The sequence below is a fragment of the Alligator mississippiensis genome, chromosome 10, assembly GCF_030867095.1.
Source record: "Alligator mississippiensis isolate rAllMis1 chromosome 10, rAllMis1, whole genome shotgun sequence".
NCBI lineage: Eukaryota > Metazoa > Chordata > Crocodylia > Alligatoridae > Alligator > Alligator mississippiensis.
The window spans coordinates 74,235,380-74,257,828 of record NC_081833.1 but is presented as its reverse complement, the minus strand read 5'-3'; the positions used below and the strand labels follow the sequence as shown (position 1 = coordinate 74,257,828).

The 22,449-nt window shown below is 50.8% G+C and overlaps 1 protein-coding gene across 1 annotated transcript in view; it reads right to left on the bottom strand.

Annotated features, from left to right (window-relative positions):
* The window catches only part of JPH3 (junctophilin 3), a 93,056-nt gene that overhangs the window by 63,050 nt on the left and 7,557 nt on the right, over positions 1-22,449 (bottom strand). Inside the window, exon 2 of the mRNA XM_014607873.3 lies at positions 2,672-3,449. Coding sequence (XP_014463359.2) covers positions 2,672-3,449 — 778 coding nt within the window. The remainder of the gene's footprint in view (positions 1-2,671; positions 3,450-22,449) is intronic.

The window sequence follows — 22,449 nt, the reverse complement described above, 5'->3', positions numbered from 1 at the left end:
CTGCTGCTTGCACTAGGAGGAGTGTAACGGGGGGTTCACCCTGGTATGGGGGGGATGGACCACAGGACAGAGCCACAGGGCTGGGTCCCTTTAAGCCAAGGTGAGGATCTTTAGAGCCAGAAAGGGTGACGAGAGGCAGCTGGAGACAAGCTGCAGACCCAGCCCTCCTGGAGACTGCGTGCTGGTAACGAGGACCTCCTGTGCCGGCTGCACCGGGTGGGATCAAGTGAATGGAAGAGGAGAAAGGCCCAGAAACATAAAAACCAGTCTCTGGCCACCAGCAAGGAAGGAAGACAAGCCAGGCAGGGGAATGAGGACTGATCACCCTCAAAAGGGAGAGGGGAGTTACCCCTGGAGCAGGCCATCAGCGCCCTGGGTCATGCAGGGAATGGACCTGAAGACATGGGGATCTCGGTGGCGGTAAGCTGCATGGGGTTTTTTCCCCCTTTGTTATCCTTATGAGCCCAAGGAGGGCAAAACTTTATGTGTGGCATGTTGCTGGCAGCCCAAAGTGGCAAGACAGTTCGTTAAAAATCTCTGTTGATGACGAGAGGTGGAGGCCGCGCGGCAGAGCGCTGATATGAGACTCGGCAGTAATTAACCCTAAAGTTCACACCACCCCCGCTTCCCCAGGGTGAAGCATCCTCTCCAAGTTATTTAGCACCAAGGTGTGGGTGGCAAGTGGGAGAAGGGGGCGTGCAGGGCCAGCTGTGGGCTGCACCCCAGCGGTGCCCCCGTAACGGGCAGGTTGGCAGCGCAGCCTGCTCAAAGGGATTTGCTTGAGCCAGGAAACCGTGCATCCCACGCAATGCCCGGTTCCTTGACAATCGGGGCTGCAGCCCCTGTTCTGCATCAGATGCAACGCTGCAGAACGGCGTTAGGAAGTGTGCGGTGATACCGCTCCATTACGTGCTGATGCCGGCTCAGCATCAAGCGAATCTGATGTTGTGCCATGTGGAGCCGTGCCACCAGCGCTACCTGCGACACCTGTAGCTATCCCCATTGTTGCTTTGGCTGCTAACACTAACGCAGAGTGAGTTTGGCTTTCTTCATGTGACACCCATGGCATGTTTTCCAAAGTCGAGCACATCTGTTGAGTGTGTGTGGTGTGTGGCTGAGCTGCCCTGGCTTTGATCTTTCGCCCCAGGACAGAGCTGGCTTCCAGCAAGAACCAGCCGCTCTGTGAGGCCGATATAAACAGTTCCCATCTTGGCCAAGACAGAGTGGACTAGGATAATGCTCTACACTTGTATAAGGTAGCAGTGATGTGACATTTGTTCTCTGCCATCATTTTATTGCCCTGAAAAGATCACCTGGGGATAACCTAGGGGTTACAGTGGACAATAAGTGAATATGAGCTGGCAGTGTGCCCTGGGTACCAAGAAGGCTAAGGGTATCCTGGGCTGCACTGGTAGGAGCATTGCCAATAGATCGAGGGAAGTGATTTTTCCCCTCTATTCAGCACTGGTGAAGCCACATCTGGAGTCTTGTGTCCAGTTTTGGGCCCCGCAGTACAGAAAGGATGTGGACACATTGGAGAGAGTCCAGTGGAGGGCAATGAAATAGTTGGGGGGCTGGCGAGGGGAGGCTGAGGGACCTGGGATTATTTAGTCTGGAAAAGAGAAGATGGAGGGGGGTTGAATAGTAGCCTTCGACCACTTGCAAGGTGGTAACAAAGAGGAGCTGGGCTGTGCTCAGTGGGGGCAGATGACTGAAGGAGCAATGGGCTCCAGCTGCATCAAGGGGAGTTGAGGTTGGATATTAGGAAAAATTTTTTCCCTAGGAGGGTAATAAAGCACTGGAACAGGTTACCCAGAGAGGCGGTGGGATCTCCATCCTTGGAGGTTTTTAAGACCCGGTTAGACAAAGCCTTGGCTGGGGTGATGTAGTTGGGCTGGTCCTGCTTTGGACTAGATGTGACCTCCTGCGGTCCCTTCAACCCTCATTTTCTATGATTCTCCCTGACCATGGCTTGGAAATAAATAAAGTTGAGACTATCCCAGAAGCATCCACCCCTAATTTAATGAAACCCAGCCTGTGCTGGGACAGTGGACGTGTTATATTGCCAGGTGGCCAATGAAACCGTACTCCATTCCCTCAACCGTACTCATCCAGATTTGCAGTCCCACCGCAACACGGCCCCCCGTTTTGTGCAGACCCTTCCATGCATGGGCATGCCATCACACAAGTGTCAGAGCAGCCCAGATGACCGAACCAGTCACCAAAGCAGGGACGTGAGTCAAGTGAGGTGCCCCTGTGCAAAACGGGGCAAATTTGCACTGGAAGCTGCAGGCTGAGAGCCCAAGTTGGCCGAGCTCTGAAGCAAAGACTTCATTATGAAGGTTGCCGGCATCTGGGCTGCAGGACCGAACCCTTTCGGCGTGAATGGCAGGCAACTGGTAGCAAAGTAGTGTTGCTGGGCACAGCCTCAGCAACCCCCCTGGCACAGCGGTGAGGGATGGCCTTACTGGCTGTTTTGGGTCTGGCCAGGCAGTCATCTTGTGCTTGCATTTGAAAGCCCAGCCCAAGACTTCACTCATTCAGCAACTGAGGAAACAAGGGGGCCCAGAAGCCTCAGTTTAAAAACATAGGACACTTGTCAGACCGGCCTCTCCTCAAACCCCAGTCCCCTTCCGCCACCTCCGTGTCGGTGGCCAGGAGCTTGCCTTACCTGGACGCCGCGATCTCCGCTTTCTGCTTGGCGATGGTGGCCGCCCTCTCCGCTGCCTCGACGGCCCGGTCGACCTTCTCGCGGATCTTGCTGGCCCGCAGCGGGATGAGGTTCTTCCGCTTGCCGCTGACCAGGACGTTCTGCTTGTATTTCCCTTCCTCCTTGGTGCCATCCGGGAAGGTCATGCAGCCGTAGCCGTGGCGCTTGTTGTTGGCCCATTCCCCCTCGTACTTCAGCCCGTCCGAGCGCTGGCTGACCCCGAAGCCCGACCGCTTGTCGTTCTTCCACTCGCCCACGTAGATCTCGGTGGTGGTGGCATCGATGTCGTCCTCGATGACGGACAGCTCTGCCTCGCCTTCTCCCAAGCTGATGGTGGAGTTGATGTCGCTGGCAGTGGAGCTGACGGTGCTCATGCCCGCCTCGCTGCGGAAGGAGCTCTGCTTGCTCCGCTGGCTGGCCAGGGAGCTCTTGGACTCGGACTTGCGCAGCTTGAGCCCGCTCAGCAGGGACCGCCGGAAGATGCCCTTCTTCTTGCTCTTGAGGATCTCGGCGTCGCTGTGGGCCATGAGGACAAAGCCGCCCCTGGAGACGGCGGGGCTGCCGGCCACCGCGGGCGAGGCATCGGGGTGCAGCGCCGTGCCGTTGGTGTGCTCGCTGCGCAGCGAGTTAATGGACGTCCTCAGGGGCGACCTGATAACCGCAGCCATGCCATAGGGAACGCTCTGCCGGACACCGTAGCCTTGGCGCATCCCGCCGACCCACTGGCCCTGGTATGTCCCTGTGAACAGAGACCAAGAGAGAACAGAGAGCTTGATTTACAGACTACCCTGGGGGGTTAGGGGGTCGCATGCAGGAGCACAGCAATCACCGAGCTACTTCTTAGGGGGGAGCCAGCGGGGCTGGAGCAGCACATCCAGATCCACGCTTCTGCAACCCCAAGAAGCACGTTCAGGACAAGCCCATCTCTGCGGGCAGCCAGCACAGTGAGGAGGGAAGAGGACGAGAGACCTCCATAAAGTTTTCGGGATGCATTTCAGCCGCAGCCTGGAAACAACAGATGCTGGCTTGGGCACGTGGGGTCATCTTTTGCCACTTTTTAACACTATCCATGCAAAGGGAAGCAAGTGAGGAGTTGGGGAAGGGGAATTATTATCTGAGAAGAGGCTAAAATCCCCTCGTTTTGGTAGCCTAACTCCACAGGGATCAAAGCTGGGCGATGCATAATAATGCACTTATTTATATACACAGTGCCTTTCATTCAGAGAGCAGCAGAAGGAAGCAGCCATAGAGAAACACAGGCCACATGTACGCAGATGCATTTGGTTGTTAAGAGTCCGGGATGTGTCCTCATCTGAACTCCTGTATTTACATGGGCATTTACCACCATTCCTTATCTAGTAGGCAGAAGTCTGTATCGGGGCTTGCCTTAATTGTAGTTGTAAATGTACATGCAATCTCAAGGGCCTCGGGGGTTTAAACTTATGCGTTGGGAGTAACTAATCTTGCCAGAAAACACAAGACGTGGTTGACTGGCAGTCCCCAAAAAGGCACAATACCTATATTGTGTATTCAAGCTTCCAATAATCCACCCTCCAAGGAAGTGCCGTGCTGGTGCTCTCCTTACGCCCCAAACTATTGGGATCAACTTGCTTTGCAGTTTCAATCTCATCACTTGAACTGCAGATTTTGTTCTCTGAATGGCTTAGCCCCTTTTTGGACCCAACCCTTCAAAGCTGGCTGTGTGACCCTTATGAACAAGTGTCACACGAGTGCCTGTGTGACACTTAGGGACAAGAGTGCAAGCCCCTGGCCTGGCCAGCACTGGAGTGGCAAGGTGTGTAAGGCGGGAGCACAGTTTTGCTAAGAAGCCATCCACTTTCTCTGAGAGCCAGATTTGGAGGCAGGGAAATCCTGGGGTGTCCTTTAGTCCCTGCTCTGGAGCTGACACAGGTCTGTTCCCTATCATGCATTTTCTTTAAGGAAATAACTAATATCTAATAGCAAGGATTTCTGCAGCATTTCACCCCCTATAGCTGCAAAAGGGAAGCTAAGGCACATGGATATTGGGGCTTATCTTCCCCTCTGCAGTGCCCAGTTGCCCTTTGTACCCCCACTGAAAGTTTCTGATGGAAGATGGGCATTTTCAGAGCTGGGACCTGCTTGGGTCCAGCTGCCTTGGTGGAAGGGGAAAGGGCCCACATTTGATCTGAGAGCATGGCTGCCCAGAGTGCTTTTACAGAAGGATCTGCCAGGACTTACAGACTGATCCAGTATTAGTCATGCCAAAGGCACAGTTAAGCCAAGAGGCAAATGCTAAGGTGGTCCAGAAGCAGCCCCTTGCCGTCTGCGCACCTGGAAAACAGCCTGCCCGGAAAGCCCCCGGGAGCCGCGGCTCCAAGCAGAGACGGCGAAAGAGGCAGGCAGGCAGACGGGATTTACCGAGGGTTTATAGGATTAACATAGGGAAGGTTAGGATTATGGTGGGGGCCTGGAAAGGTTTTAGGGCTCTCCTAGCGGGGCTTGGGGGGCAGGGAGAGGAAGTCACTGGGGGTCCAAAGAGGGAGCCGGCAGGATGGGTCTGCACACGAGGCAGCTCAGAGAAGGATGCAGCAGGCCCTGGTTTGTCTGACTAAGTTACACTCTTCCCGGGCAAGTAGAGAGTAGGCATGTGCCCTCCATCCCTTCATACCACTTAGGCCAACTCAGGACCATGCTGGTCGCTCTATACCGATGGGGAAAGGTCCCTGAGATGGGAAGGATTCGTGGAGCCTGCCTTCTGCCCTTTTCAGGCTGCTTTAAGCCACCAGAAGAGCAGAGGGACCTCAGCAGGGGAGAGACTGGCCTGTTGGTATCAGGCTGTGGGGGCAACCAAAGACCTTGCCTTTGGTTGCCATGCCTTTGCTCTGGTTCCCCGTGCAGACAGGACCTGGGCTCGGCTTCTCCCTTTCCAGCTGAGTCACTCGATTCAGTTTCCAACCCCAGGCGAGGCGCTTGACCTCTCAGTATCCCAGTCAATCCTCAGTTGAAAAATTGGATTAGAGCATCCTAACAAAGAAGCCGGGTCGCTGCTGAAAGCCAGGAGCTGCACTGAAACACAGGACAAAACGCTACCGGGGGAAAGCACAACTGCAAATCTCTGCTGGGGCCCCAGGAGCCGATGGGTTGCACCGAGTTTGCAAAAAATTGCCTGTGTATTTTTTTCACCCATCTCAAGGACCCTTTGAGAGACGCAACTTGGCTAACACATGACCTTAAAACCCATTTCCAGAACAGCATGTGTGCCAGGAACAACTGCTCTCCTCTTCTCCGAGGGTTTGGGGGCTTTGAGCAAACCCCTGGAGAATTGAAGAAGAGAAGGGCAGTTTGTCTATCCAAAGGCTTCATTTTGTCTCTCCCATTCCTGATGCAGCAGAGGGGAAAGACGAGCCACGTCACCCTTCTCCCAAGGTAGGTTTTAATTATACTGTTGCATTTTCTTCCCTATTGGAGACAAACACCTTGCACTTTGCAACTGGGACTGACTGGAAAGTGCAGCTCCCAGTTTTCTGATAGCCTTCCGATTATCAGCCAAAAGGAGCAAATTAAATAAATGCCCTTACAAAGGCACTTAGGTTAGTCCTGCTGGCTCCTAACAGAACATGTATTTGTCTATCAAAATTCTGCATCTTCTAAAAGATCTTTAAACTTTCTGATGTCTGGACGTGAACAGTGAAAGGCTCCAGCCTTTTACCTATTGGTATAGAAAACTCCATAGCTCTTGCCCACTACCTATCCCCCACTGACACCACCTGCTCAACTTATTTCTGTTACCTCAAAGTGTGTGTGGGTGCACGTGTGTGTGTGTAATACATATAATATGCACAAGGCTAATGGCAAGGAGCTTTTCGGAAATAGATCTCTTCATGGGAGATTTAATTTCATCAAAGCCTGTGGCTGCCCTCGGATACAAGAGGAGCATAGTACAAGTTTGGACTTGTGCTATGAGAAGGGTGCTTCAAGAGGAGTGCATTTTGCTCTGCAAAGAGTTTACCCACATAAAACCTCTTCCAGCAAGGCTCCCACTCCCAGAAACTCTAGTTGCATCCGAGTGCTCGGCTCTCCATAGCACTGGACTCTACAAGATTGAAGGCTGCTATCAGCTGCACAGCTTTCATTGCCTTCGGAGACACCGTGTATGTCACCAGAGTTTGTTTCTCCCTATAAAAATACACACCACTTTTACTGTGCCCCTGCTTGAGAGCACGCAGCAACCCTGCACGAGGGCAAGAAGAATCCCAGCTCCAACCAAAACTGCATGGGGGAGTCTTATAGTTGTAGAAGATGCTATCATTACCCCAGACTGCTATATGCAGGCAAGACACCCACATCAGGACGGGGCTGTGTGAGTCCAGCCAAGTGTTCAGGGATGGAGTAGGATGCCGATACAGGGCCACGAGCCAGAACTAACGATGGTGGGTGGAGGTCAGTCTGAAAGCCAGGTAAGAGAGAACCAGGCAGGGCTCCATGGGACCCAAGACTGAAGGCAAGGCAGGACCCAGAGAGATGCTGGAGCAGCCCATTGCAGCTCCCTGGGGCACCCATCTGTGTCTAGAGTGGCGGAGGGGTCAGTGCCATGACAGACAGCAGTCAAGGCAGAGAGGGCAGCCCCTAGATCTGCCCTCCGGTGCATGCATGTGGCCCATCTGCACCTGCCCTCCACCAGGCCCCATCCCTCCTTGCAGGGTATTTGGAGCACTTCCCCCTTATCTCCCCCCACCACTCCCAGCACCCCAGGCCATAGAAGCTCAGGGAGTTATGCAGCAGCCACCTTCCCATCTCTACCGCTCGTAATTAGCATGCAGTGCAGGTAACGAGCATTGGGGAACCCTGACCCTGTTACTGAAGAGCAGCACGGTCCCAGGGGGTTATGGGGCAGCCCTGTAGTCTGACTGGAAGAGGGCTCAGGCTCGAGCTACCCTCGGGCTCGAGCTACCCTCGAGCTGGCTCAGGCCAGCCCTGAGAGGCGTGCAGTGCAGAGCTCCTGATGGCAGCGTGGCAGGACCCTGAACCTACAGTGGGAAGTAGCAGGTCTGCAGGCCTGGGAGCAAGGGACAAGTGGTGAGAATTGTCAGAGATGTAGGGACAAGTGTCACCTGACTGGTGACTCGAACCACGTGCAAGGCATGGGATGTGGTGTAGGGGTGGAAAGGAGCCATGCACCTAGCCCCTATGCATGACCCCAGACACCTGGGGATCATTAGTGCAAGACCAGGGCAGCGTCCTGTACTTTAATAATGACAATTTATATCAAGATGTGGTGGGCAAAAGAAGGGCGGACTGCCCTGAGAACAGGGTGCAAGAAATTTTCTTGGCCTCCAGGGGCCTCACAGCTGCCCCTGGAGATGAGGTCCCATTACAAGCCCACAGACTTATTCCTAGAAGGGCTCTTCCACTTGAGGATGAAGATGCAGCTGGCTCTGGTGCAGGACAGCAAGCAAGAGAAGGGTGGCTCAATGAGCTGAAGTCTCTGTTGCATTGCAGACATGGCTCCTAGTGGTCTCCCATCCAGCTCAAGCTGCTTATGTGTTATGGCATCTGACAGGGTGGCATGGGCAACCCATCTGTACCCATACAGCCATCAGACCCAGGGCTGCTGCAGTAGCACAGACCCTGTGGGGTGTACAAGCCTCCCAGACACCTCCCCTCCGACCTCCCGTTATCTCCAAAATACCCTCTGCACTTGGGCCCTGTGTGACAGCTGCACAGAGGTAGGTCTAATAGATCCGTGGCTCCTACAGAAGCCCCTTTGCACCAAGAATATTCATTCCTTGAGGGTCCCAGGTGCCTGCCTTGTCTTAGCCCTGATGCATCCCCATGTAAAAGGGCCATAGGGCAGCTCTGAGGTAATTTCATGGTCTTTAGTACTGACAGGAAAGGCTCCTTTCTACCTTTTTTTGTCAAAAGCCAGGGATTTGTGACTTGCTGTGATAATACAACTAGAGCAACAGCTATTTGCTTTGCTGTAGCACTTCCCTCGTAATCAATCATTGGAAAGTGCTTCCCAAAGCATTAATTGCACAAGATTAATGGAGTGATTGCATTTAGGAAAATGCAGCATCCATTATGTGGTCAGCAGCATCCTGCAGGCGGCTGTGGACACCAGAGCTGAGTGGCGGGGGCTAATGCTTGATGGAAGCAGAAGAAAAGAACAAATACACTGAAAGAAGGTGAAGGCTGGAAACCGAAGCCAAGGAATCCCAACCACCACCCGTGTGAGAAAAGGGTGTCGTGATAGCATCGGAGTCAATGGAAGTTCTGCCATTCACTTCAATGGCAGCGGGATTGGGACCAGAGCAAAGAAGCAGAGGGATGAAACTGGGCCTGATTCTGCCCTCACTTGGACCACTGTCAGGGCAATGCTAGTTACTCCTGATTTATACCAATGTGAGTGTGACTACAACTCAGAATGAGTGCATTTATCTTGGATGTCCTTCGTACACAGTGTGCGTGCATGTGTCGAGTGTCAGATTGTGGCTCAGACAGGACGTGCAAGACAGGAGAGGATAAGGACTCGTTTTCCTCTATATGCTGTCTTGTGCATAACCTCCCTTGCCCTCTCCTGCTTGGGCCCCCGGAGGAAGAGTGAAAAGGAAGCCGGGTCATTGTCTCATCACAACAGCCAAGGGAAGGAGGAGATCAAATCACCCTCTCCTCCCCCAGGCTCTGGGCAGTATTATATAAAGGCATTTCCTTGCATTTGTTCTACCTTCACCTTTGAGTGGCCCCTTTTTTCCTGGAGTCAAAGTGACCCCAGTGCAAACCGCTTGCTCGAAGCACCACTCACAGTCATTGTTCAAAGAAATGGGGCTGAAAGGGTCTGTTCCCTTTTGGAACGGCTTCAGTCTCCAAGGATTTCTATTGACCTTAGATTTGGTCAAATCTTGTATTCACATGCATCCAAGTTTGAGTGGACGAGGTCTCCTTAAAGTCAGCCAAGAGGGAAATAGAGTGGAGGCCTCATTTCTGGTCCACGTTCTTGGATGCAAACCGGAGCACTGGAAAGTAGCAAAAGTAATGCCATTAGCACACCCAGGATCACTGCGCTGGATGGATATGCATCTAGCTGGGGTTGGATATGCATCTAGCTGGGGTCATCTAGACCCAGCACTCTTTCCTGCCTATGCAGGGGGTCGGACTCGATGGTCTATTGAGGTCCCTTCCGACCCTAACATCTATGAATCTATGCACAAGGACAGAGGGCTGTGTCCTTTTCCTCTCCATGGTTGCAGCTCCCTCGTCCTGCATCAATAAGCAACAGGCTGCTACAAAGACAAATCATCAAGCGAGGGGAGCAGAGATCTAGAGTTGAGTAGGGATAGATAAGTGGAGACGCTAGCTGGAGGCCGGGGAGGGGAATAAAGTCATACTGCAAGACGGATGGCGGAGAACATTTCTCAGAGCTTCAGCTGCATCCAGAGCAGATGGAGTGCGAGAGAGGGAACTGAGTCACTAAAAATGAGAAAAAAGAAAAGAAAAAGAGGGTGGGCTATGGGACGGGGGGAGGGAGAGACAGAAGAAAATGATGCTTTTGCTTCCCTCTCTGCTGAGGAGAGAGAGGATGGTGCAGATTGCTTGCATCAGAGATCCTGTTTCCTGCTTCGGGAAGGAAGGAATTAGGCAGAGAAAATACAGGAAATAACAATGAAAAGGCTGCTTCTCTGAAACCGCAGGCGAGGTAAGAGGCACTGCCAAAGGTGAAAGGGGCACGGGCAGCTCGTGATCCGCTCCAGACGTGAAAGCAATCGGAAGTTTTCAGCCCTGTTGGATTTTGGATCGGACCTTTAGTCATTTCAGAGTCCACGTTATGAATGAAAACAGAAATGATTGAATCTGGGAGAAAACTTGCCCATCACTTTCCTCCGCTCACCCTCGGTTCTCTTGGCACGGACGATTGCAATCAACACAGGCAGAGTTTTGCTTTTACTTTCTTGGTTTGGGGGTTGCACCCCCCCAAAATGACAAAGCTTTTTTGTTTCAAAACGGTTTCCTTTGGAACTTCTTAATTCTCCCAGGACTTCTATTGGCCTGAGATTTGGTCACATGGGGCATTCGCACACATCCCAATCGGAGTGGACAGTGTCTCCTTCAAGACAGCCAAGAGGGAAATGGAGTGGAGGCCTCCGAGTCATTTCTGGTTCAAGTTCTCTGATACAAAAACAAGTGCTCCGGAGAACCGGAAAGTAGCAAAAGTAATGCCATTCACCCCTGTAATTCAGCACTCTCTCTGTTCCTGGCCTGCCACCCTGAAATTCACTCCTGGGGCTGGATGGAGAGAGGCAAACTTACCGTCGGGCCTCGATTTACACTCCAAAAAAACACTGTGCAAATAGAAATCGCATAAAAAGATGCACAATTAATTGACAGTGCATAACTGAAACAGTGCAAAAAAACCCAACCTGTGTAAATTGGGGCCCAACTGTATTTTCAAGAAAAAGTGCATAATTTTTTTTTCCATCAGAAATCCCAGAAAATCTCCGTGCACTTTGGGGCCAAAAAGCAAAGCCCTCTTCTCTGAGCCAGGCTCTCTGTAAGAACAGCAAACGCCAAAGAGCTAAATCCATCGCCTGCCAGGCTCCTGGCCCTTCCGCTTGGAAGGACAAGCAAGAGAGAGGGGGCCCACCTGAAACTCTCAGACGGCGGCGTGACGGCTGCCACGTAAGAAACCACGTGGATCTAAAAGAGGCCAAGAGCAGAGGAGCAGCAAGCGCTTCCAGGGCAGGGAGTCCAGCTCTCAAACATCCCTGCATGCTGCAGCAGCAGGCAGTGGGCGACTCTGCTAACTACGGACCATTAAGGGGCAGAAGGAGACGTTCCTGTTGTCTCCATCACCTCCAAACACTCCTGAAGGCAGGTCGAGTGTTGAACTGAGCGGAGGAGGGTTTACCCCTGACAGAGCAATTGATGCCAGTAAAACCACTGAGCTAGGCGCCGGGAGTTCAGCTGGAAATTCAGCCAGAGGTTAGCCACAGCTGTGCGGGGCATGGTAACGTGGTGGGGCTGTTCCCACCACGCTGGTCTGCCTGTAATGCCTGAATGCTGGGAAGCAGTTTTAGCTCATCCCACTGCCACGGCTGCGTGTACGTCCGCAGCAAACGACACAGTCCTAGCTGCATGTTCCAGCAAGCCAGCAATGATCCACTGGGAGGAAGAGCTGGCCATGCTGAAGCTGCTTGGGATTGGCAAGGCCCAAAGGAAGAGTTGGGATTTAACTGGGGTGGCCACTTGATCCGGAAAGCAGGGACCATAGACGACAATCCTGCAGGCAGAGCCAACGGCAGGAGGAAGCAAAGGTTTGGGCTCTGGAGCGAGTCTCTTCAGCAGTAGGGAAGGCAGAGTAACCTGGTGGCTAGCACGCTGGAGATTCGGGTCTTGTTCCTGGCTCTGCCAGCAACAAATCACTTCCTGCCCTGGTCTCAATTTCCTTGTCCCAAAAATAGGAAGAATGATGTTGACCCCTCTGGAAAGAGTTGTGGGATTCACTGATGCAAAGTGCTATCCAGCCACTAGATATTGTTCTCATAATCCCTTGGCCACTGTGGCTCAGTCATGTGTGAGCACTCCCTCCGCGCCCTAGCTTTCCCAGCTGAAAAGCAAGGATAATACAGCAATACTTGAGTAATTCACCAGGGTGCTGGGGAGATTAATTAGCTCCAGTTTGCAAAGCACTCAGAAGATCTAAATTGTTTTAGGCTTGAAAGAAAATGATGCGTCTGTCTCGGTCTTGTTTTCCTTATCGGAGGCGTTTCTCCAGATGATCCCAGGACAGCTGGGAAGGTAAGGGCACCTGCTTACATTTCAAAAGCTAGGCCTGCCTGTCTGCCCCACTCCATCAAGCCACGTTGTCCTTCTTCCCTTGCACTAGCTGTTTCTGAAGCAGTATTTTGCAGGCGGTGGGTAGGAGAGGTAATCTACAGTGTCCCTCTTGCATCTCTACCACCCAGAGAGACTGGAGCACTACACGGGTTTGAGTGTAGTGACACTGTGGACAGGAGACCTCTACCGACTCTCATGGGGAGACTGAAGACAGTTATAATGACCTTGTTGGTCCCAAAGGTGGTTTTGCACTAATGCCCAGCTTGGTGCTTGAAAGGGCTATGCTGTCTTGCAGAGGAGCGTTAAACCCGAGACCTTGGCCAGCTGTAGGTATAAAAGACCCCAGGATGGTTTTGTAAATTTAGGAATATTGCCTTGATGTCCTGGCCACTTTCCAGGTTGCTGGATGCTAAGTCTTTTCCAGGCAGCTATGAAGACAAGGGGCTAGGTTTTCAATGGTATTTGAGTATCTAGAGGTTCTGCTTTACAAGGCATCTAGGCATATCATTCCTATTAATTTAAATTCCAGTAGGCACCCAGCTGTATCCTTAGCGCTCAAAATCTGAGCAACAATTTGAAAGAAGAGTTGTTCAATTAATATAATTCCTATAAGTGAGTGTAAAGAGCTGTGCAATAGGCCCATTTCAGAAATTAGGAAAGGAAAAAAAAAACAGCTGAGAGGAAATGAGAATATTTGGGAGGTTAAAAATCTAGCCATTCAAAAAAAAATGCATTTCTCTCCTCTGACGCTGTAGGGAAGTGTCAGGTTTTTTTAGATATATGATACCGAGCTCAGCAGATGAATGTAGTATAGTCATGTGAAATGCAAAGCGGCGATGACTGCACCGTGCTGCTGTCTGCTCTTTTACACTGAAAGGCTTGTGCTCTATTGTTTGTTTTCTCCGGGAGCCGGATTGTGTGAACAGCATCTCGTCCCCCTGGGAAACTCAGGAAAACAAGAAGTGACTCTCCGGAGGATGTCCCAGGGAGCCCAAATTTCAAATAAATAAACAGTGCAAGAAATTTCCTCAGGGAGCATATCGGAGCACAGTGCCAGCTCTCGCATGGGATGGATGGCACATTATGTTGACGCACTTGTGTTGCTCATCTCTTATAGGAAAGCAAGCATTCACATCCCAGCCTTCCAGCCCTCAACATACAAAAAGTCTCATGGATTCATTTGCCGTGTGACTTATTGGAATATAACATCTGATGCCACTTCTCTACAGTGGGAGAGAAAGGATGCCTTGGTTTGGTTTTTTTGACTGGTTGAACCTTTTAACCCTCGTGAAAACCTTTCCTTTTTTTTCAAACTCCTCCAACGGATAAAAATCTTACAAGTTGCTGAGCTCTCTGGCCCTGATTCAGTAAAGCACTTAATTATATGGTTAACTCTAAGCACCTGGGACTGCTGATATTTTGGAATTAAACACTTAGGTGGTTTTCCTGGATGGAGGCTGCTATGCAGAATGAAGCCCTGTTCACACATGTGTGGATAAAACAAGCTGAGAGGTTTGTGACTACGGGACTTTTAAGGCCTGGTGTGACAGGGACCCATCCTGGGGCCAGTCACAATGTCGGCCCACCCACCTGCCTAGGGCAGTCCGCCCACCTGACTCTCCTGCCATGCCTTAGTTGTATTTTAATAGTTGTTTGCAGGCGGAAGGCTGCCCATTCAAAGTCCTGATGTGAAGGGCATAATACATGGCTCCGACCTTCCCTTTGCTGTGTCCCATGCCTCTCAGATGGCATCTAAAAGATTATTTCCAACTACTCCAGCTCCATCACTGAGCCGCATTCAACCTCTGGCCCAAGCTTGGCCTCAGGTGTCCTTGGACATACCTTGGCCCAGCCTCTGGGCCAAACTTGGTCTCAGGTGTCCTTAGATGTGCCTGGGCCACATGCCCCCTCACTGGGGCCTCTACTCCCATATGCACTCTGGGCTCCTTGCCTCTCATACTCTACACCCTCATGGGGCTTCTGGGCCCATCCCCTTCTTCTCCCTCTCAGGTGCCTTAGAGGCTACCTCTCTTCTGGGAGCTGAACGTCTCTTCTGGGAGCTGAACGTCAGCCTCCTTTATACCAGTCGGCTTGCTGGCTGACCTCCTATCCTCTCTCAGCAGTGGATCCCCCCCTGTCAAGGGACCTTTGGTCTCTTTTAGGCTCTGGACCCACCTCTGGAGCGGTCGGGGTGCGAGCATCTCTCTGCAGCCCTGGCATGCCCCTCATGGTGGGCTTACTTGCCCTTTGGCCTTTCAGCCCTGGCCCCCTTGCATTGACCAGTCAAGAGTCTGACCATCAGTCTGGCAGCAGCTGACCTTCCTACTCAGCTGGGGTCCCCCCCAGACCCCACTATAAGGCAGTCTTCTCCTACTGGGCTGCCTGATGCACCACCAGCTACTGGCTGGCCCTGCTCCCTGGGCTTACTCTTATACTCAGGCTGCCCAGCCCTCTACCAATCAGGTGGCCTCCTGACTCTCATGTGACCGCCTGATTGAGTCTGCTTTCACCTGCAGACTCCTCTGCAGCCTGCGCCAGCCTTTAAAGTGGCAGGCACCCAAAGGTGCTCCACCACACCTGGCTTGACTAAGCCCTGGCTGGGGTGATGTAGTTGGGGCTGGTTCTGCTTGGAGCAGGGGGTTGGACTAGATGTGACCTCTTCAGGTCCCTTCAACCCTTGTTTTCTCTGATTCTATGGCTTGTTCCTACTAAACATCAGTTTCTCGATCTGTAAAATGGAGATCTCTTATGATATCTTTGTAAAGTGCCTGGAGGGCCAAGGACTAGTACAGAAGTCGCGTTGTTCATTATGATGACATTGCCAGGCCCAGAGGTCTGCTCTGGAGAAAATAAATGTTTACCTATTTACCAAAATCAGGCTACAAATATGAAACTTGCCAATTAGATGCCAATTGTTCTTTAGCATGTGCCTGGTTAATAAGAGCAGCCCAAAAATACCAGAGGGCTTGGTAGTTTTCAGATTGCCTAAAATAGACAGCCAGATGGTCACATATACCTGTGGCTTTCATACAGGTTGCAAGTGGCAGACTTCAAAAAGGTGGGCTGCTTTGTTGTTCCTGTCCTGTCTTTGAAGCGTAGCCAGATTTGCGTGTGACAAGGCTAGGACTGACAAAAGCAGGAATCCACAGTGTACTGCTCGCTACGGCAAAGTGGGACTTTGAGCTTCGGCTCAGATTGTCCATGCACTCTTGGACAGCAAATGGGATTAATTATACCTTGCAGCTTGTTAGTTTATCATGCTAGTCATCTTTTGTGGGGCATTCACCTTCTTTCTTACCTCTGCATTTTGTGGTTTATTAATTAGAGGATTCTAATGGCAGTAGCTAGATAGATTTCTATGCCACATCTCATTTTAGGAAGGTATGTTTTACTGATATCATTTGCCAGCCTCTCAATATCAGAGGGGCCTAGGGAGTGGTATCACTGGCAGTATTCACATGGGTTGTTTAAAAAAAAAAAAAAAAAGCACATGGGGATGAATAAGGGGTCTTGGTTCAGGGTGTGTTGGCAAGTCGGTCACATCACAAGAACAACCTCCCCCTTCCTTCAGTATGTATCACCGGGACATGGGTCCTTTACTGAGGGTCATGGAGCAAGTGCATGAGTCACTGAGACTGGATTGCCCTCTTGCCCCTGAAAGCAAGTCCCTTCGGCCAGAAGTGAGGCAAGCTACAGGCCAAGTTTGTCCTCATGCCATGCAGTTTCATAGTTGGTAGGTTCAGTAGGGAGCTGAGCAGGTCATCAAGTCCGACCCCCTGCCATTTCAGGAAATAATGCTGGGGTCAAACGACCCCGGCTAGGTGATTATCTAGCCTCCTTTTGAAGACCCCCAGGGTAGGGGCGAGCACCACTTCCCTTGGAAGTTGGTTCCAGATCCTAGCTGCCCTGACTGTGAAGTAGCGCCTCCTGATACCTAGTCTGAACCTACTCTGTCAGCTTATGGCTGTTATTCCTTGTTATTCCCAATAGTGCTCAGGGGAACAGGGACTCTCCCGCTGCCTGCAGGTCCCCCTTGGCAAGTTTGTCAGTGGCCACCCATCCTGCTCTCTTCTGCCCACCCCTGTAATCTGTCTAGGTCCAATTGCAGCCTATTCCTCCCTTCTAGCGTGCCCACTTCCTCCCACATCTTAGTGTCATCTGCAAACTTGAACAAGGTGCTTTTCACCCCCTCGTCCAAGTCGCCGATGAAGATGTTGAACAGCCCGGGCCCGAGGACTGAGCCCTGGGGAATCAAGGCAGGACCTCCCTCTCCATGCTGCCGGCCATCGAGTTTTACATATATTCATTCCCCATTTCAGTAGACACTTCAAACATCCTCAGCACCCTCGTACCCCCATCTGCTTGTGACCGGTGAGAAACCCGAGGCCTGATTCTCCTCTGGCTCAGCCAGCCCTAGATCAGGATGGTGGAAGAGCGACCCCAGTCCACCACCATTGCAAGGGAGACAGGAACGGGGCCCAGAGAGTCGCAGGCAGCAAACGGTGAGAACTGAACAAGCATGGAGTAAAAATAATACCGACAGCCCAGGCCAGGGCAACATCCCTCGGCCGACCTCTAAGCATCACCCTGCCATGTGAATGGGTAGGTTAAGGGTCTCATCCATCTCCTCCCAGTGAAGGATGCCAGCAGAAATGCCAGGGATTGTAATGCTGTTTTCCTGATGGGCTCGACAGTATTTAAGCTCCCAGTGATTTCACTGGGCCTGAGAGACCACAGTACCTTTGAAGATCACTAAGCAAGTACTTGAGCCTGGTGCTGGCTCCCAGACGCTCTCAGAGGACTCCCAGAAGAGTCCTGCCCCATCCAGACCCTCACCAGTAGTAGATGCAAGCCAACAGAGGTAGGGCTGAGATCCCGTAATGCCGAATGGTGTTGCCCACGTGGATGGGTATATTCCCCGTGGAGCAGCCCAGAAGTCACTGCAGAAAACGATACATGCAGATTCAATTTGTCTCCTGCCTGTGATGGAGGGATTGCTGCCTGCTAATGAGCACAACCCAGCCTTCCTGCCAATGGCTTGCAAGGCACATCGGCAACATGCTCCAAGGGGTGAAAACAGAATTGCTTCCCCGCTGCGTCCTGCAAAATCCAGGCACATTTTTAGCCTTTCCCCCCTCTTCTCTCTCATTATTTCTGCATCCCAAGCTCTCCCTTGAATCCAGAGCTGGTTTTCACTCATTAGTCATTTCCTTTTCCTGCAGGCGCTAGCGACTGATTCCAAAATCCTGCCGTTCTCATCCAGCCTCATTGCTGACTTTCACTCTGAGTCATTGCTGTGTTTGCAAAGCCCCAGCTCCTGGAGTCAGGAGAATGGCAATTTTATTTTTTGTTTTAAAAAATCGCACATTTCTAGCCTTCCTGCTTAGAGAAAAGTTGGAAGGAGTGACACCTCTGCGCCCTTCCCTCCCCTCTCCAAGGCATGGGGACATAAAAGAACCACAATATTTATTATTCGAACAGCTTCCAGTTTCTAGGGTTAGCAATGATTTCTGAACACTGCATTGGGACACTGAGATGTGCTGGCTTCAGGTCAAGGTAGGGGATGTGGTGGGAGCACAGCTGAAATAGAAACCAGTGCTATAACCAGGGGTGAACTGGCAGCACTGGGGGAGCTCCCATGCCCTCTCTGACCTCCTTTCCTGACAAAGCAAGGCAACCATCCTCCAACTGTAGCTGCACAAGCAAACCCCCTCGGACCCGAGGTTAGCATCAGGGCCAAAAAACTCTATTGGGCTTCAGCATCTAGGATACTAAAACCACTGAAATGCATTCAATGCCTTTATTATTTCTAACATGCTCCTCTGACAAAGTACAGTAGAAGCTGGCTAATTCTCACTCAGCTAATCCTCCAATCCAGTAATCCTCATATAAAACTCCACGATCACCCCCCACTTCTTGGCAATACTTTCCTCGCTGATCCCTGTAATAAAGTCTCATGTGCCTGAGGGCTCGTCTACATGTAAAAGTGGTGCTGCTTTAACTGTATCAGTGCAACCCCCTAGTGCGTGGCTGCACTTACATCGGTAGAAAAGCAATTGGTACTGATGTTGGGGGACCCAAATGGCTCCTTTCCAGCCCCATGTTCCTGTACCAGGACACTTGTTTCTGCTAGGGAAGAGGGATAAATTAAGCCAGTATGTGGCACCTTTATACCCATGTGTGTCATCCCATATGTAGCATCGTATTGGTATTAACCATTTTGGTAGACAAATCACTCCCATAACAAAGCTAAGGATATCAGTACGAAAACTGTGTAGAAGAGGCCTAAGACTCTTGTCACTGCTGCAAAACATACCTCACTATATTTAGCAGTGTATTCAGGAACTTGATAAAAAAAACGATGACAAAATAGCAGTCAAAGTGAACTGGCCCTCAGAAACTACAAGGAGGCCATAGAAGTAGATAAACGCCTGAATGCACGAATAAAGCTCAGCCTGTGATGCCTTTTTTACAGCAGGTTGTGCTGACCCATCCCCCTGTGCACATCTGCAAACAGCCTAGCATGGCGTGAGCATTTCCATCATCAAATCCTCCTCACCATTACTATGGTCTGCTTACAGACTGGTGTAGCTTGCTCTGGCGCTCCTACTCGGAAGCAGAAATGAAGGAGGATCTGCACTTTCTGAATATCGGGAGCCTCCCATTTGGCAGCAGGGCCAGCTCTTAGTTACATGGGACCATCTCGGTTTCAATCTTTTGAGCCTGTCCATCAATGCCATATCGGGGGGGAAAACCAAGTAGCACACGCAGCAGTACACCTCTTTGCCATAGACGTGTTTTCCTCCAAGCTACCTGGTCACATTGCTAAGGATCAAACTTAGTGGGACATTAAGCAACGTATCTATTTATATTACAGAGGAGTATCAAGGCTTGGGCTGAGGTCGGAGCCCCATTTGGTCATGTTACACGGCATAGCAAGGGAAGCCCCCAGGCTAAATCTCAAGCAGTTGGAAGCCCTGGTCCTGCAAACAATGTGACCAGTGCTTTCAGTTAATCATTAGTGGTGATACTGGTTTGTGCTGGTGCCAGTCCTCCAATCAGACCAGGAGCCCTCCTCTGAAGGATGCCTTGCCTACTCGCTGCACTGGACTCCATGGGCCACATCCATCACCGCTGTAAGTCACCACAGCAGCTGGGGTAAATAGGTTGCAGCCCCACTGTAGCTACAAGTCTGGATCCCCAGCCGGGTCCGGCGCTGTGAAAATCAGTTAGGATTCAGGCCTCATCTCTTTATTTCAGCTCCAAGCACAGTATTGCACATCATAACACACACAGGACCAGATCTCATCCTCCAAGTTTCCTCCCTCCGACTGCTCAGTTGCCGCGTCCTTTTTCTTTGTTTCATCCTATTACCCTGAACAAGTCCTCTCCCCTGCTTGGCGCTTACACCACAATGATACCTCAATGGCGCTTACACCACAATGGCACTTACACCACAATGATACCTCAATGGCACTTACACCATAATGAAACGTCAATCAGCAACGTAAAGAATAACACAGAGCCTGACCGTATCAGCCAGCCACAGCTGCTCAAAAAGCCTGAGAGCACCCCTTTCCAAAAAGAAAAGAGCAGGAGACGGGGTTATAAAAAGCTATGGATTTTAAGAAACAATATTTTAAAAATTCTTCTTTGTTAGCCTTCTGGTCTCTGAGCCCACCTTTTCAAGCATTTCTCTGCAATGAGGAAAGCCAAATACTTGCTTAATTAAAGCTGAAAAATGAATGTCAACATGTGATTCCAGGAGCTGGGGCTTCGAGAACGCTCCTACGGCAAGATCAGGGTGCACCGAATCCTGAGCAATTGAATCCAGTCCCCTGCTATTACTTGCAATAAAAAGTTGGGGGCGGGGAAGGTTACCAGTCCCCTCCAGTGGGGATGTAGGCTGTTTTACATGATTTTCAGGAGCGAGGGGGATGGCCAGAATGACATCTCAGGGCTCTGTTTTAATACCAAAGGGCATATAGCATAGGGAGCAGCAGCTCGAAGCTTCTCCACATGGACCTCCAGGGCACCCTTGCTTGGGTGCCTCTGCCCTGACTTGAAAGGACAAAGTCTAGCAGCGAGAAGGGAGTTCAGCTGCTGGGTATTCCCAGGACTCGTGTAAAACAAGAATTGCAAAGCCCCATCCCGACCCCTGGAAGTCAATGGCAAAAGTACCACTGACTTCAGTGGGGCAGGATCAGGCTCCAAGTTTTGCCCCCAAATGAGCCTGCTTGGGCCTTTGTGACGACACTGATCGGAGATGCTAGGACTTTAATGTGAAAATAGGAACGGCATTGAAATACTCATGAAAAATACTCCTAAGAAAGGAAAGTGTCTGCTTCTCTCGGATGCCTGAAACCTCCTCTTGACTTCCCCAAATTTTGGCTCAGATCGAGGGCAGCATCACTTGAACATCAGATCCATTCTGTGTCAGGGCACTGTATCCTGCCTTTGCAAGAAGATGGATCGACTGATCTAATTGGCCTTGCTCCATCTCTAATGCCTATGCCCTGCATGAAATAGCGGGACTCCTCAACTGGGATGCAGCAGTAAGGAAGGTGATGTGGCCTAGTGCTTATAGCAGAAGAGACTTCCTTTTAGTTTTATGCTGTGCTCTGATATTGGCTCCTTTATGGTCCAGATCCAGCAAAACACTTAAGCATGGGCTTCATTTGGAGCCTGTGAGTAATCCCATTCGACAGTGCCTCCGTGCTGCAACCAGGAGCACTGCCATGAAACGGGCCCTGCACACTCACTCCCACGCTGCATGGGCCACATCCCAAGACGGGGGCAATGTGGCCATGACAGAGCACGCCTGAGTGCCTCCTTCCTAGGGTTTGGTGCACGTGGAGTGGGAGCGAGCAGACGAGGCATGCTTCCCAACAGTGGTCCTAGGCACGGCATGGAGACAGGGTGGACATGGCCCTAGTAAAACAGGTGGTAGTATCTTCCATGCTTGGGGAGGAGCATTGAGAGCTTCCAATGAAAAGCACCTCTGTGTTCCTGCACAAGGTATTGCAATTAAAGACCACGTATTTTGCAGATATATTAGACCTTGCGTCTCAGGGCTGATACCAGTCTCTGCTACAGATCAGGTGGAGACTTATCTAGGGGACAGACTAGTCTAAGTTCACATACCATGTGTGTTTAGCCCTCTTCCCTGCAGCATCCACTGCTTGCCGTTGTCAGAGACTGGCCTAGACAGACCATAGCCCCAGCCCAGGCAGGTCTTATCTTCCTGCGTTATGTATTATTACATGGATCAAATTGCTTTTCCCCCCCAAGTACCAATTTGTACCTGAAACTGCCTATCACATTCCAGTGAGGTAAGTATCACAAAGAGACCATATCATTTCTTTTTAATGGCATTGCTTGATGCAGCATTTGGCTTGTGTTTCTGTGTTTAGCGTGTTAAGTTGTTTTAATTACCATTTACTTTTTATCTTTGTTGTATTTTAAGGTGTGCGATGCACCCCAGCTACTCAGCAGCAGGAGCCTTTACAAAGAAAGTTATTATTATAATGAAACTAACAGGTTTTGAAAAATCAGCTTATTTGCATCAATTAGGACTGTGCCGTTGGATTCGGCAGGAACCTGGATATTTTAGGGAACAGTACGTATTTGTGTTTGTTTCCCACTGACTTTTTTTTAATGTCTCAACAAGCCATTTCCAGGAACAGAATAACACAGGATCTGATACTTGCATGATACTTTGGCCTCCCCGGGCTATGAATAGATCTCATGGAAATTTCCCTCTTTCTGTGGTGAGCTCCCTACAGCATGGAATAGATCTGTAGAAATCACATATGTAAAAAGCCGACTATATTATGTCTAATGTTCCCTTACTGGCAGTCTACCAAGGTTGTTTATAATAGACAATGTCTACAGCAAGGAAAATGGGACAAATCCTCTTTTTACTT